This window comes from Nelusetta ayraudi, unplaced genomic scaffold (genome assembly GCF_046127955.1).
Source record: "Nelusetta ayraudi isolate G7.1 ecotype Tasmania unplaced genomic scaffold, CSIRO-AGI_Nayr_v1 ptg000048l, whole genome shotgun sequence".
In the NCBI taxonomy this organism is placed as follows: Eukaryota; Metazoa; Chordata; class Actinopteri; order Tetraodontiformes; family Monacanthidae; genus Nelusetta; species Nelusetta ayraudi.
Genome location: NW_027466098.1, coordinates 9823598 through 9839735, shown reverse-complemented (window position 1 = coordinate 9839735; position 16138 = coordinate 9823598). Strand labels below are relative to the sequence as shown.

The 16138-nt window shown below is 44.7% G+C and overlaps 1 protein-coding gene across 7 annotated transcripts in view; it reads right to left on the bottom strand.

The window, feature by feature from the left end:
- stx1a (syntaxin 1A (brain)) overlaps positions 1 to 16138 on the bottom strand; it is a 50776-nt gene that overhangs the window by 22589 nt on the left and 12049 nt on the right. For all 7 annotated transcript variants that reach the window (XR_012928200.1, XR_012928199.1, XM_076036216.1 and 4 more), the window contains exons 2-3: positions 15476 to 15553; positions 7763 to 7862 (exon numbers count right to left, since the gene is read on the bottom strand). Coding sequence is in view for 5 of the 7 variants with exons in the window: in XM_076036216.1 (XP_075892331.1) it covers positions 7763 to 7862; positions 15476 to 15553 (178 nt within the window). In the remaining 2 variants the exon portion in view is untranslated. The remainder of the gene's footprint in view (positions 1 to 7762; positions 7863 to 15475; positions 15554 to 16138) is intronic.

Here is a 16138-nt window from a genome sequence, read left to right as displayed (position 1 = left end):
TGAGGAGACGACAGCAGACGGCCGAAAAACAAAGACTGTCTTCACTGCTTGTTAGTTGTCCAACAGCAGCAGCAGCAGCAGCCCTGCTCACTTGTCACACCCAAACAGTGTATCGACGCTCTGTGTGCGTCCGCGTCAGTCCCGTGTCAGGGTACCATGACATTGACTAGACGTCGGGCCCCGGTCCCGCTTCCCTCCGCCGTAACGCGGGTCAATTGCCGCCGTTCCAATCTCAAACTCGCAGCCATTTATCTCATTTCTACATCTCACAGTATCTCCCGGCTGCCCCGCGCCTGCTCTGTAAATGTATTACCGGTCCTTTGTGTGCTCGCTTGCGCTTATCGATCGTCTCGAGTCCAGTTGTCTGATGTTTTCGGAGAGGCAAAGTCTGAGCTCATCCCTCAAACACGACTGATACTTGCCCTCCTGCGGGAACGCGGCATTAGATCAGGAAGTAAACGTTAAAGAATGATTTAGATAAAGTGAGATCGCAGCTTCCCTCCACTCGGGGATTTCTGGCCAGAAATGGCAACGAAAGCAGCATGTATTGATTAAAAAATAAAAAGGGATGCAGATTATTGTCGGTGGAAGAACAATACAACAAATTTCTGATGTTTTGTTTGTTTACTTATTTTTATTCTGAACTGCAGCCGAGCAGCTTTGTACAATAAATGCTACAATAAGCATCTCCAGATCAGTTGCCACAACTGAGAAGTATCTTCGCCTTTTGTGACATCACATGGGGCTTATGTGAGTGAGTTTCACCCCGTATTTTTGGGAAAAAAGTGAACAAGCGGAAGAATCAAAGGACTGACCTTTCCCATTGCTAGGGAGGTCGTTAGCAGGTCTGAGGAACATGTCGTGCGGCAAAACATTCCTTTAACCAATGTGAATTTTTCAAATTAAGTGACCTTTAGTGGCATTTGGCTACTTTCAAACCAAACAGACACAGAAATTCCACCATGTGTTGCTGAAGATCAACACCACTCCCGCCAAAAAGATGAACCTATACAATCTGTGCATTCCATTAATGCTTCCGGTGCTAATTCGCACCACGACGATTATGACTCACGCGTCATCCGAGATATTTCCAAGCGTATTCATTCTCTTAATGGCATCGTGTTTTTCATCTCTGCAGCAGGCCAAAGCGCGGCGCATGCTCCTCTTTGGGGCACGATTTCGAAGCCGATGTGGGTGTTTGGTAAGTGAGGCGCCGCTGACAACCTCCTCTTCTCTGCAGCGTCTTCCAGGAGAATACAAAGTGAGACTCTGAAACCTCCTCCTGCATTTCTGTCTCAATCGCAACCTCGCGGAAGCAGTTCTGCAAGATTCATCTCGACCGCACGCGGACGGTCGTCTTATCGCTTGGGGAATCTACGCCACGCCGCGTCCTTAGCCTCGGCTTTGACCCTCCTCGTTGTTAATAGCATCACTTGAGGATGGATATTAATGTCACAAGGGCCGGAGACGTCAGCGTCTTCAATCACTTTAACAACACATGCGAGGCATAAAAGGTCGAGACCAAGAAAAATGCGACGAGGAGGCTGTTGGAACTTACACAACACTTGTTTTGAATTTTGGTTGAGGTTGAGCTTTGGCAAAACAGGAGGAGGGAGCAAGGGAGGGAGCTTTCTCAGCCGAAAAAATAAATAATCAATGCTAAAATAGTAACTCACAGGCTACAATTAAAAGAAGCAAGTCGTGAGCTGCAAAGTGAGGACTTTGAGGAGTCAGAAGGGCAACATGTTGCTGTTTACCAGAGTACAGAGTGAAGAAAACGCTGCCAAGCAAAGCTGTCAAGCGTCGCCGGTCAAAGATCAGATCCTTTGCATTTGGATGAAAAAGAAGTGCATTTAATAGAAAAGGCTTGTGGAAGTGCAGCCTGATACCATCCTTGGGTTTTGGAGTCAGATTTCTCTCAGCGGCGGACCACCCGTGCCGCCCCCCTCATCTCAAATGGGTTTTTTTATTCCGCTTCCCGGGGCAGAAACACAAATATTTAAACTGAGCATCAGACAAACAAAAGAAAGTTAATATTTAATTCATCTCCTTCCTGCCTGGCGAGACCAGATTGAGCTCCTCTATTTGCACCAATTTGTGGGACTTATTTGCTGGCTGACACAGTTGGAGTTGGACTAAAAATTTATCCAAAAATGCTGCTGCCAAGGAGGGAAAAAAATTAAACTCAACCCAGATATTCAAAATGCCTGTGCTGGTTTTCTGGTGATACATCGCAACCAAAGTTGGCCGACCTCGAAAACAAAGGCGAGAGAAAAACAAAGAAAAGAAATGACGCCGTCGTCATATTTGCCAAAACATATTTTGCCAGATGCAGAACAAATGAGACGCCGCCAGCCCGAGTCAAACGCCAAGCGCCCGAATGTGTTCCGCTGATATTCATCTGTCGCGCAAAAGGTAACCTGATCGCTAGAGATTTGCGAGTAACAAGTCCCAACATGTTTAGGTGAGGAAACTGACCTGCGATGACAGTTTTGAATGAGTCACGAAGACAGAGAGAGAAAGAAAATCCAAAAACTACTGTTGGCGGCCCCGGCAGGATGCACCAGCCAAGGAAGAGCAGGAGAAACCAAAGTGTAATCAGTGGAAGAGAAATGTGACGAGCATCAGCAAGGCACACGTACGACTCATCACCACTCTAGTTGAATTTAAAGAGTGTGAAAGCGGAGCTACGTGCACCGTCCACTATCTGCCTGACTCACTCTTGTGATCGTGAGTCCGAATCATTTTACCCACAAACCTCCCAATAGCTGCATTTCCGTTACAGTTTTTGGCAAAATAAAAGTGGTATTTCTGAAATTTCAGTCTTTCCATTGAATGGTGTGAAGCACATAACTCGTAATTCTAAGAATTACGTTTGCCTCTGTTTGTTTACGTTTGTTTGCTGTCAAGAATTGTTGTTATATTTTTTTTATCGTCGATTACTTGTAAAAAAATATTACATCTCCTCCGTCCAAACATAAGGCGCCATTTTCACTGAAGGTGAACTGGTCACATGACCACGTACGTCACATCCGCTGACGAGTAAATGCGAAAAAAGTGTTTCCGTGACACTTTTGCGATATAACTCTATATCGATATGTCCTCCACCACCTCATGAGCGCGTCAAAACCTTTTAGCGATATTTGAGAGGTTTTTCGAAGTTTAGGCGTTGCTATTACCAGGTTTTTATTGCGATATTTAGGTTTTGTGCAATTCTAGGGGGAATGGAAGCTGTAGACACTGATTTACAGGGTTCCTGTGTTGTAAGAGCCATCAAAGTCTTCACAATTTGAATAGGTAGATTTTCATAAACTCACTGGTCACTTTATTAGGGTCCCCTTGCGACTACTGGGTACCTAATAAACTGACTGGGGAGTAGATTTAAACATTCACTGCTTGAAGGCAGTGTTGTACACTCAGAGACGTTACTCTGCAGACCTTGGTTGAAACCAGTGGACTGTTGCCTCTTGTGCTCTCCTACCAGTCTGATCAGTCCGTTGGGCACCAACAACCGGGCTACATTCAAAGTGACAAAGTCACATTCCTTTTCTCTCCACCATTACGATGCTCTCTTTGAACTTTCACCACGTCGTCTTCACCACAAATGTGTTACACACGCAGGCAGGGACCCTCAATGGGACAGTGGGTATTAAACTCATTAATGCTGCAGCAGTCAGGTACTCTGCCTTAATAACCTGCAAAGACATCTCCTGCCAATCAGTGGGTACCTCATTATATGCACTTAACTTCACAAGAAGCCATAAATGGATCCATTAAGTGACAAGTTTTGACTATAGGGACATAAACACGGATGAAGATGCTTACACTCTTGAGGTCATGAGGACTTTTCTTTTTCTTTTAAATTATGACCACCCTTCTTTAAAGTGGATTAAAGTAGCTTTGTACGCTGAGTATCTTTAAATTGGCTTTTCTGACGCCGCTGCTCAGCGGTTGTGTTTCTTACCTTGCGTCTCCTCCAGAGAGGTGAGAGCCGAGGCCGCTCATGCAGAGGCAATCATCGCCGACTTTTAACCTCTCGTTATAAAACCTATCCGGTGCACTTTCATCAGTCAAAATAATGAGAAGCGGAGCTGTCCTACACCCGCGGACAAAGCAGCAAAACAAATAATGCAATTATTTAATGGAAATCAAATCACGCTTTCTAAAAATAAATCACATTTGTGTCTTTCCTCCACAGCGTCGCAAGAACTCGGTTTAATCCCCTTATGACCTGGCATCTTAATGCATCATCATTATCGAACCTCTGAATGTGTAGCCCACGTACGCGTGCGTGCACGCACACACACACACACACACACACACACACACACACACACACACACACACATACACATACACACACAAGCACAAGAGTGGGAGACAGAAATATATATATATAGCAACTCCCATGTGGAAATTTGCCCTGTTATATGGGGGGTGGGGAGGGTGGTAACTGTTGGATAATGTGTAATGCAGGGGCGAAAGTAATATTACGGAGGCTTGTACGTGTGTGTGTGTGTGTGTGTGTGTGTGTGTGTGTGTGTGTGTGTGTGTGTGTGTGTGTGTGTGTGTTAATATGGGCTCTGTGAAAGGAGAAGTCAGCAAACATAAAAGTTCCCCCAGGAAGGCAGAGGAAGATGAGGAGGAGCAGCGGGGCCGACGGTGGGGCAGCCAGGTGGGTGGCGGCCGGGGAGATGCAATGTGCTTACGAAACGAGTAAACCGTGACACGGAACAGGAGGGCGGGGGCCGACACGCATCACCGCGTGAGCGACGATTCAAGAAAAAAAATAAAGAAGAAGAAGAGAAGCCTCCATTGTGCGTGAGGGCGAGATTTCTGTTCGTCGGCCGCTACGAGACGATGCCGTGATCGACCCTCACACACTCAAAAATGCACATGCAATTCACAATTACAATTCCTGCTCCAGTGCCACAGAGATCAAGTGAAAAAGGAAGCTAAGAAATGGTTTGATAAAAAAAACGTTGGCGCTAGGGATGCAAATTATCGATTGGTTTGATGCAAACAAATGGGCCGGGGGAAAACATCGGCCTCAACGTAACGGGCGACTATGTCATTTAACCAACCTGCTGACTGATGCGCATTTATCAGGCGGGTATGGACGCACATCGATTTCAAGAATTTGTTTCCTAACTAGCCACCTTGTTAAAGCGCTTGTCTGATGTCCACAGCAGCAGCCGCAGCAGCAGCAGCAGCAGCTGGATGATTGAATCTATTTCAGGTGTGTGGAGTCCCGGGGAATGTGGAGTGGCTGGACGGCGTTAGGAGCGTAGAGAAACGTCTACCTCATGGAGGCAGCACTCCTGATCAAAGCCTCGCCATACATGAGAGTTACGGAGACATACGGGAGAACAGACAGGTGGGAGGACAAAAGACTGTGTATCCATCACACAGTGGACTCATGTGAAGAGAGGAGAGGTTGAAAAAGGGCGCAGAGGAGGGAAGGAATGTTTGACGCTGAAGAAGGTGGGTGAAAAAGTCACAAAGTGTGTTTTGTCTTGTTTGTTTTTAATACAAAAAAACAACATGTCACTCAGAAATTCTCCAAAGGAGAGACATGTTGGATCCGCTCAAGCTGCTCTCAAGGTTCTGGGTCTTCTATCACCACCGTCTCCAACAGCAGGCTCGCTCGTGGGCCGCTTTGATCTCTCTCAAGAGGTGGTGTCGTCGTCCCTGCTTTGTTCAGTCAAATCTGACGGGAGTGTTTCTCAACACTTGTGTTTGAGGAGACGTTACGAAAAAAAAAAAAAAAAAAAAAGAAGTGGTCTTTTGGATTTTTTTTTTGTCTGGGTCTGCTTGCCACGTAAGTGCTTGACTCACTTTATTGAGTGAATCATTGCGGCTGTTGCGCCATAAGTATTATCATCAAAGTGTAGTTAAAAGGGTCTGGCTTCACTAAATGGCTGGCTGAATAAAATGATAATGAAACACGATTGTTCTAAGAATGGAGGGGAAGCTTTCCGCTGAAGTCGTGCCGGCACTTACTGCTGGTCAGATTGTGAATTTAGAAAAGCTTGGTGTGGGAAAACAACCCATTTGCTGATCACTTGCAGCAGTTTTGTGAAACATCTCAAGCATGTCATCTGTCTAAATTGCTGAAGTTTTACAATTCAACAAAGTTGCACATAAAACCAGCATGGGCAAGGCAAACTATTTTGATTATTTTGATTGCTCAAGTTTTTGGAAACTGGGAAATCAGCTCCTGCAGTGATGTGTCACAAAAGTCACCTCTCCCACCAACCTTGTTTTTGTCCACTTCCAAACATAGATGATAGAACAAAACAATCAGTAGAAAACAAAGAAAACATTTTTTTTTTTTTATAGGTAGCTCTAGTTTCATTTTGGAGAATTAATCGAGGTTAATAATAAGGTCTATAAATTTATATGGCTGTGTGAAAACTAGGGATGCAAATTATTGATTAATCCATTAATCGTTAGTTGACTGACCTTATCGATCGATTAACAATTAATTGATAAGCTGCATTTTTTTTTTCACAAAAAGTTGTTTAAAAGTAACTTGTTCTCGGTATATTATGACCATCACAGTATCTACAGATGAAATACTCTTTCCTGCCACTACACTGTTACAATGATATTAACTACCCATGTAAAACATGTTCATTTAATCGCGACTAATTTGATTGAATCGATTAAATTCTTAATCGACAATTAATCAATAATCGATTAATTGTTAACTCCCCTTGTAAAAAAAACAAAACATGACCAACATAGTGAACTTGACTTGTCACCCATCTCAGGTAACTCCAGCAGAGAGCGTTTGTGTTCTCAAAGATTTCACCAGCATCAAGTGGCCCCATTCTCCAAACAGTGCAAACCTGTCGCAGGGCTGGATGTTCCCTCTTAATTCGGTGGGGCTTGTTATTTCCGCCAACTTGCACAAGTTATTTTACCAGATGACAGACATAGCTCTCTTTATTTAGACTGCTCCTGGTGTTCTGCGTCTCTCCGCTCGTTCCACAAGCTCAAATAATGAGGATTTATTGCCTTCCCCCTGATGTGTAATTACTTATTTAAGTATAAACAAGTCATTGTGTTTGCTGAGATGTCCAATTAGGGGCGGGATTTTTGAGCAGGGAAGTTAAGTGGGGATATCAAACTATTTTCGGCCCTGTCCACAAGTTTGTGGACATTTTTTTGGACTATGACAAACACATTCATCCACTTACTTCATTCAACAGTTTTTCAGGTCACTAAAACTGGAGCTACTCAGGCCTTGTAAATCAAAAATGTGCTTGCAAAAGCAGTGACCTCATATTTTTATTTGCCATTTAGTGAGCAGCTGAGAATGGTGAAATAATTTGTTCCTAATTTATACAGATGTACAACTTAGATGTGCAGCTAGATAAAAGGGTGAGGTTCAGCTCATCAGCTTAATGTTTACACCAAGGAAAATGTCTATTACTATTCCGTCAGTGAATGCCTGAAATGCTGTGATTACTGCATTGGTGACCGCAACACAACCCTTAAGTTAGTTCCTATCAAAGTCACAATGAAACCTATTCATTTAGAATAATTCACTTCTTCTTGACTTCATTTTTAAGTCTAAATGGCTTCTGAAATTTTTCCAAGTGGGCATTCGCTTAACAATGGGTGACGTCACAATGCCTTTATAGACAGTCATTGATCACAACCTGCATTGTGTATATACAATCATACATCATAGACAACCTCCCTCTGGACTGAGGCACAAAATTGGCGAATAAAAGAAGGGAGGATGTCTTACTCTCATCAGGATTGGGTGAAGCCAGGATGGCGCTGTGCTTCCTCTTCACCTCCTCCACTTTCTCTGCCAGAGACTCGATGAAGCCCCGGATCTCTTCCACCTATTAGGCCGACAGGAGAGACAGAGCAAAAGCACTTAAGATCGTCTCCCTCTGACATGGGAAGCTCACTTTATCGTTTAAGTAAGGCTGATAGGAATGGAACCATTACCAAAGACAAGGCTAGACAGGTGCAGACTGAGGTGGGTTTTGAAGCAGAAGCCTCTTTCTCCAGTAGCATAAGGTTTTTGTTAAAATGATTTTCTTATCCTGTCTACAATCACGACAAGAAATTAAGACAAGTTTTGCAATGAGGAGCCATTTTTTGAGTCTTGCATATCACTCTATGTAAATATCATTCATAATTTTCAATATTTCGGTCCACAACGAACACTGTGCACATTAGAGTCTCTTCACTGTAGCGCAACTGGAAAAATGTGACTAAGGCTTTGCGCTTAAACTAGACAGTAGAATGGGAAAGAACAAGCGTGGTGTGGCCTCACAACGTGGTACCAAACGCTACACCCACAACCGATCGTTCAGTATTTCATTACAAAAGCATAAAGGCCTTAATCTGCTTCTTCAACAGCCTCTGCACTTCCTGGAAGGCTTTCAAACCCAGGCTAGAGGGATATGATCCCATTTGGCCGAGGCCGTAACACTGAATTACAAAATGATGAAGGGCAATTAGGCCGAGTCCATCTGATGAGTGACGTGCGGAGTTGTGGTCAGGACCAAACCCACTTTCAGGAACAGGTCGTGTTGCGCTGCGGTGTCATGATGCCAAAATAAGGTCTCCTTCCCCATTTATAGGTCTTTGTTTTTACCACACAGTTGGAGCCGCTTCCCGCAGTTAATTATCCGTTAAACGTCATTAAAGTGCAATAAGAAAAACCAAAAGGCATATCTAGCCCTGTGTTTACAGGATCTAGCAAAAAAAACCAACTTGTTTATAGCATCCTGCTGCACCTGCATTTTGCATGACACACTTTGTGAAGAGAAGAGAAAAAAAAGTAAAGCACAATTTTCTCATCAGTCAGTTCGCTGACAGCTCAGAGACACCAAATTATTGATTGAAAACAAACATCTAATACAAACAAATGGCACATGCACTACCCAAGCTTAACATACTGGTTTCTGTAGATGACTTTATATATGAGTTAAGTGATTCCAGACCTTTCTCTGTATTATTCAATCTACCAAGATGTCAAACTAAAACAACAACATGCACACTGTACCCTATAATACAATGACATGGTGGTGAAGACACTAACAGACGCAAAATCTGAAGGTCGGTTTCATTCACATCCTTCTCTGAACTCTGCACCTCGCGGCATCATCAACATGTTACCGACATCTAGTTGTAGCGTTCTGGCCACTCACCATGGATGTATTATAAGAACTGGATACGGGACTGGCAATATGGCGGCACGCCAATTTTTCCCAGTGGCCACTCGAGGTATTGCAGCAAAAAATCCCATGGGCCCAAAAAGCAATTTTCCCATAGGCCACAATACAAAAATAAACGCATTTAAAACAAGTGACAGGAAGACTGTGACCTGAAACACGACTCATAGCAACTCTTTCTATTGTGGAGTTTTCAGTTATGCTCTTTTAGTCATTAAAAAAAAGGATAAAGGCCAGAAAATCACCAGAAAAGAGTTTATTCCGAGCATCACGATGTCGTACATTCTGTTTCAGCTCATCCTCACGTGTCTGGAAATGACGTTCCCCAGAATCGTTCTGATCATGTGAGTTGCAGGGGCATGATGGGAAGTGACACTACTGCTCATGCTCTGTGGGCCCATTAATGCGGAAGTCAAAAACTTTTTTCGGCGTATGCGCTGGGTGAGCAACTCCATTGTAATGAATGGGCCACCATGTTGGACTCTGGGGGCCTGCCGCTCACCTCCTCCCCTCACTGACTCGTCTCCAACCAGCAGCTGGTTAAGGCAACAGCTGATCACAGCAGGTCACATCTGTCGCCGACTTCACATCAGCCCCACTCTGTCACCCAAATGTCCAATTCTCCTCCTCTGCACCTGCACTCCTCCTCATCACTTCCTCCACCTCGGCATTTCTACCTGCCATCCACCTCTCACCTCTCCCAGCACGCCGTGCCCTCCAATCTGCTCACTTTTGAGCTTCTCCACCTGCTCCGCCCGGGTCATTCAACCGCTCCAATACCTCATCAATTAGATGCTGATTTGATTTGTTTTTAATAGCAACGTAAGCGGTTCCGGAAAAGCCGCCGGCGCAAGAGGTGCGAGCAGGAAAAGCCAAGCCGGATACACGTGAAGGGAAGATGGTAAGGGTTATGACTAAGGGTGAGGTGGGAACGCGGGCGGGGGTGGGGAGGAGGCAGAGGTATCGGAAGTGAGCGGAAGATGAAATCACTCCGAGTTCTCCCGGAAACATCGTGTTAGTGAGTCACAACGCGGCTCTCAGGCTTCATAAGACATCAGGCAAATTTTATTGGTGTGGGAGAAAAACCAATTTCAAGAAAAAACAAATAAAGACTGAACTTCCGACAGCAGCAACTTATCCCGAGCACCGCACGCTCGTGTGCACCTAATTCCAATTTATGCACATGACACGAACCAAAACAATTAGAATTAGATGAACAAGTGTTTTTTTTGTGGATTTACTGTCTCAATTTGATAACGTTAAAGATATTTTTTATCAGATCAGGAGGAAGACAGGAAGGCTGCAGGCAACCGCGAGTCTGTCTTGCTTCTTCTCACTTCATTCTTGCATCATGCGGCGGAGAGATCCGGGCCTGGCTTTGTTGGTTTCGCCACACAGAAAAAGAAGAGCGGCAATAATTGCGAGGCAGATACTTCGAGACGCGGCCGGCCGATCCCTTTTCGTCGCTCATTTTCTAAATGAGTCGACTTCTTTCTTTCTTCGTTCCCATTTCACTCGCCGTTGAAACGTGTAAGACTTCATGGTCATTTCACAGTGATCAGCTTGCAAGTGCTTCTATCAAAGGTGTGAAAAAATGACACACAGTGGACTGCAAGGGCAAATCAAGTTCATGCAACGTTGAAAGTGAAGCGGCAAATCGAGTTTTTTTTTTTCTCGAAGCGCAGAGATCTCAGCGAGAAATAACTCAACACAGACTTCATGATATCAAAGTCAATTGTCGTGGTTGAGTTTACAAACAGCAGATTTATATTTCCTGGACAGAAAGTATAAATTAGAAATCTGTCCTGCTCTGTCAATTATCCATGGCAAAAACGGCAACCTGGAAAATGCCACTTTTTTGAGAAGAAATATGTTTTCTTGCTGAATTCAACACATTATAATACCAAATACACACTGTTTTGAAACATATCACCGCATTATGTGTTAACAATACTCATTGTGTCGACAAGAACTGTCTTGTTTAGCCACTGTTGTGAAAACAATGAGAAAAATTTGCTTTGAAAATTTAGAAATTTTTTCTTTTACAAATATTTTTTAAATAAACTTTCTTACGTTTCTAATCTCGGGACTGGAAAGCCTGCAAATGAGCCATCAGTGACGTTATTGCCTTTTGACCTGAAAGGATCAATTACATTTTGCTTGATTAGGACGCTGATAATGACTCAATTCTTGTCAATCCCAGCCTGTGGAGGGTTTCACACAACACACAAATATTTAGTAAAAAAATATAACATAACACTGCCGTGCCAGAAAACACATTGTATTAATTTAATCTCCACAGTGTTAGCGAAGGACACGGGGCTGCAGCTGCCTCTCTCTCCACACTCACAGCTCACCGCTGAAAGCTTAATTAACACACCCAGTCAGGGTGAGAGTCCAATTACTGCTCGCTATCTGCACGGCTCGCTCGCAAGAATCAGAGCTGGTCTGCCGTCCACATATCTCCATGTGTCATTCAGCTTCTTTTTTCCACTCTCCGAGTCCAAAACAAAGTTAAAGTTGAAGCGATTCTCTGTACGCTCGGACATCTGGGACACAGACGGCCCCGTCAGATACTGACAAGAGGTAAACAGAACAGGAAGTGGCAAACTTGAGAGGGCCAAACTAAAGGCGGATCTCTTCCCTTGAGTCTCTTAGAGCAGGGGTGTCAAACTCAAAAACCCAGTGGGGCCAAAATGTAAAAATTGGACAAATTATTGAGAAATATCTTCCTCCAGATAGAACAGTGAACCTTTCTATATAGACCCAAACAAGCTTTGATTCAACCTGAATAGGGAACAGGCAAAATTTAGTTCTACATAATAAATAACTTCAGATTGCACACATGCAAAATGGAATTTCATATAAAAAAACAAACAAAAAAAAAACTAAATAAAATGGAAATAAAAGGCGTATCCCTCTTCTTTCATTTGCAGCCTTCTGATTGAAATTTCAACTGTAACCTTTTTCCACAGGCTAATAATACACTTAAAAATAACATGATAAACAAAATGAAAGTAATAATAATACACTTCAATGAATGTCCTGCCTACCAGCAGAGCATTCAGGGATGTATAATAGAGGCGGGCCAGCTCTAGTAGTGATTTTGCATTGCCTCACAGACCAAACTTGGCCTGCGGGCCAGAATTTGACGCCTATGTCTTTGCACAACCGCAGTGTTTCAGGTGTGATGTTGAAGTTGTTGATGTTGCGCCGTTCTGATGGGGCCTCAGGGGATTCCACCTCCAACTACAGTACATCTGGAACAAAAGTCTTTTGCACTCAGTTTGTGCATCAGAGAGAAGCTCTGCGAGCGAAGCAGGATTGTGCCTGGTACAGCAAGTGTCAATATCTGAGTTGGGAAACTCTGGAGGAACGCTAGAGAGAGGATCAGAGCTGACGCAGCGAAGGCCCTCTCTGGGTCTGACAGAAGAACTGATGTACTGACCAGTCACATGACGTTGGAACGGTTTGCTTTAAGTGTAAACCTGCGGTCGAATGGTTTCAGTGGTAGCGAAGGAATTAAAAGCCTGTTTGACGGAAGCCTGCAGTCAGTCAGGGAGCGACTGCCAACACAGAGCAGGGATGTTGTCCAGTAATTGGATGGAGAGACGTGCTTGTTGTTTTTTGCATCCTGCTGACGAGAACGTGTAAGGAAATGACTGGGCTGTTGGGCCTTTATTGAAGAAAAAAAAGAGAAGAGCTGCAGTCAGCCAACTGCGAGCCAGCAGTTTCATGATGGTTGAACCCAATTTGGGGTTTAGTCATGTCCCAATGTCCACGGCGGGTATTGTTGTTTTTTTTTATAACACCTTCTGGTCACTGAAGTGCTTTTGGGAAAAACTCCTTCTAGTAAGTCACTGAGTGGTTTAGATCCAGAACACATAAATGAAATGCTAATGGAATATAAACCCAGTAAGACTCTGAGATCTGTAGACTCAGGTCAGTTAGTGGAGCCCAGAGTTCACACCAAAAATGGTGAAGCAGCATTTAGCTGTTACGCTAACAGAAGCTGCCAACAGAAGTGAGAAGTCAGCCCCAAGTGTGAACGTGTTTATATCCAGGTTAAAGACTCTTCTTTTCTCTTAAGTTTAGAATTGAGTGCTTTTTGTTCATCTTATTTTAATTTATTATCATCTTTTTATTTCTATTTGTTATTACTGCTTTATTTGTGCATTTTAATTTGTCTTTTTTTCCTCTGCATTTTGTCTTTGAAGACTGTGTTGAACTTTTAATCATGTAAAGCACCTTGTGTATGAAATGCGCTATATGAATAAAGCTGCCTCGCCTTGCCTAGTGTGAGGAATCACCGAAAACTCTACTTTGACATTACTATGTATGTGGGAAACTGATGTTTTCTGCTCAGCCCTTCTGTCTCACACTATCTTTTGTGTTTGACGTTTATGTGTGACCCTTTTTTTCAGATTGGACAACGAAAAAACGGCAGACAAGACCGAAATTGCACCGTTTTAAATCTTTGTCACAGCAACTGGTGGGTGCACCCGGATAACTCTACACTCATCATAGACTCTGGTACTACATAGGGTGAGTGGCACGAGACGTCTGTTCCTTAACAATACAGTCTACTACTGCAATATGGCACTGTTGTTGCTGCTGTGGAGCATCTAGGCCTTTCAGCAAGCTGTAATCGGTCAAAATGTCTTGATACGGTTTTGCATTTGGCGTGGGTTGACAGTCCGCAGGGTTCCAGTGATACAGGGATTTTTCTTTTTTTAAGAAAAGGCTGAAATAATATGATATCATAAAAAAAACAAAAAAAAACACCCACATACGATGATGGGTCACAGTCCAAAGCTGCCCAACAGTCCATTCAGGACACCTGTTCCCTCTAGAATCACTATGTCAGGATCAGGGAGCCAATTTCCAGTTATCTGCGCAGCATCCCTGCCTACCGTTACGTGGCACGGGACGCAATTCAAAGCTGGAAATTCGTCCGCAGCGCACACGGCCACATTTACATTGTCTCACGCGGCACAGGAAGAATCTAAATGCTAATGCGGAGAGAGTTGAAGTTGGCGAGCGACAAACAGCGGCAGGAGGAGGGAGGAGGGAGGAGGGGGGGGCCGGAGCTGAATGGAGAGGCAGAGAATGGAGCAGCCCGGGCCAATTAACAGTAGACGCTCGTGTGCGATTGGAGATACGCGCGACGCGAAAATTAAAACGACCCGGCGGCGGCGCCGGGAACCGCCGCGCGGTTTTCACTTTGCGGTGATTGTCCGAGGGTTGTGCGTTTTCGCCTGTTGCCTGGATACGACGCCGCGATGCCGGGGCCGCGTCTCGTTACGGCCGATTGTCTGCGCTTTCGCCATCAGGGCGGAGAAAATATCAGCACACCTGCAGCCGAGCTGACCGACGGCTCGGCCCCATTCTGTTGACATTATTTCCCGTCTCCTGTCGGTTTTTTTCGGGCCGCTGATTGTGCAGTGGCCCACTGAATGGCATCACCCAGCTTCACCCTGGATACCAGCCGCCTTTGTAGCACAATTTGCATTGGTGATCCGACAACTTCAAAGTTATTGCCCCTGTGCTTTTATGCTAAATTGAAAGGCAAATGTGCTTTTAGGAAGTGAGTGTCTTTTTTTTTTTTTGATTTATCCTATGTATGAAAGAGCGTCTTTTATATATATACACACACACACACACACTCGATATACAGCGGTGAAATACAGCACAGGACACAGGTCCTCTCACCGGCCTTTAAAACTGAATAATTCAATTCTATATAGTAAAACCGCTTTGCCGCGGGTGATGTATACAGCCTGCCTCCCTCTGAGAGCGACGACTGTGGTCACTTTGTGTTCGCCGGCTCAGGCGCGCAGCGGGAAACAGGGAAACACACTCCCAAAGTCATGCATAGATGCAGCCTAACGCACGGCAAAGCCGGGAGGGGGGAGGGTGGGGGGGGTTGAAAAAGAGAGAGAGACTGCAGGGAAAGTAAACCGATAATGTCGATGTTGTTGCTCCGAGGCGGACGGGAAGAGCGCCGTTGTGCGGCGGGATCGATGTCGAGCAGTTGAGATGAAATAAAATACACAACGATCAGGCGCCACGCCAGCGGCGGCGTCAATTAATCGTGCACGACGGCAACACGGGATTTATTGCGGAAGCCTGAAATAAATCCACGAGTTTGTATTGACTGGTGGAGGAGGAGGAAGATTACTGTGACACCAACGGTCCGGCCACTCTGAAAATGTGAGTCTAACAGGTGTGAAAGGGAGCGAGGCGAAGGCAGGGCGAGCGTGACGTACCTGCTCGAAGAACTCGTCCATGAAGCCTTTCTCCATCCCCACCGCCACTTCATCCTCCTCCTCCGTCGCCTCCTTCCCCTGGAAACACACACACACACAGACACACACACACACACACACACAGGGTCAGGACAAGACCTGAAATATGATTGACTAATGAGCTCGCTTGCTCCAATTAAATTAAAAGGCTGACGTCGGAAAATGTTGTAACAGCAACACGGGCCGTGATTGCCAAGTGTGCTCCAAGGTTAACGGGAAGCCGCGTTAACGCACAAGCCAACCTCTCCACTCATCAACTGATTACAGACAAGGGGCACTTAATGACACCAGTGATTAGAGCCGCAGTCGGAGGGATTAAATAAAGACATTATAAAATTAGCGGCCAAACGAGGGAGAGGAAGCCTTGACTTGTTGCGCAGCTTTTGCTCCGAATTAACAAGCGCATCTTAAACATTCGAGGGAGCAATTTCACATTTCAAACACAAGACGCTCCGAGCAGAAAGCACACAACCGCCTTTCCAATTAACTGTACGACTCGCTGCACAGGCAGCTGATTGCTCCGATAATCGTTTACAATGAGCACGTTGCGTTGTTCCACCCATGAAAATATGCTGAGCAAATAAAGTTTGACACGGCCAGATTTACTAGGTGTGACGTCCCAAC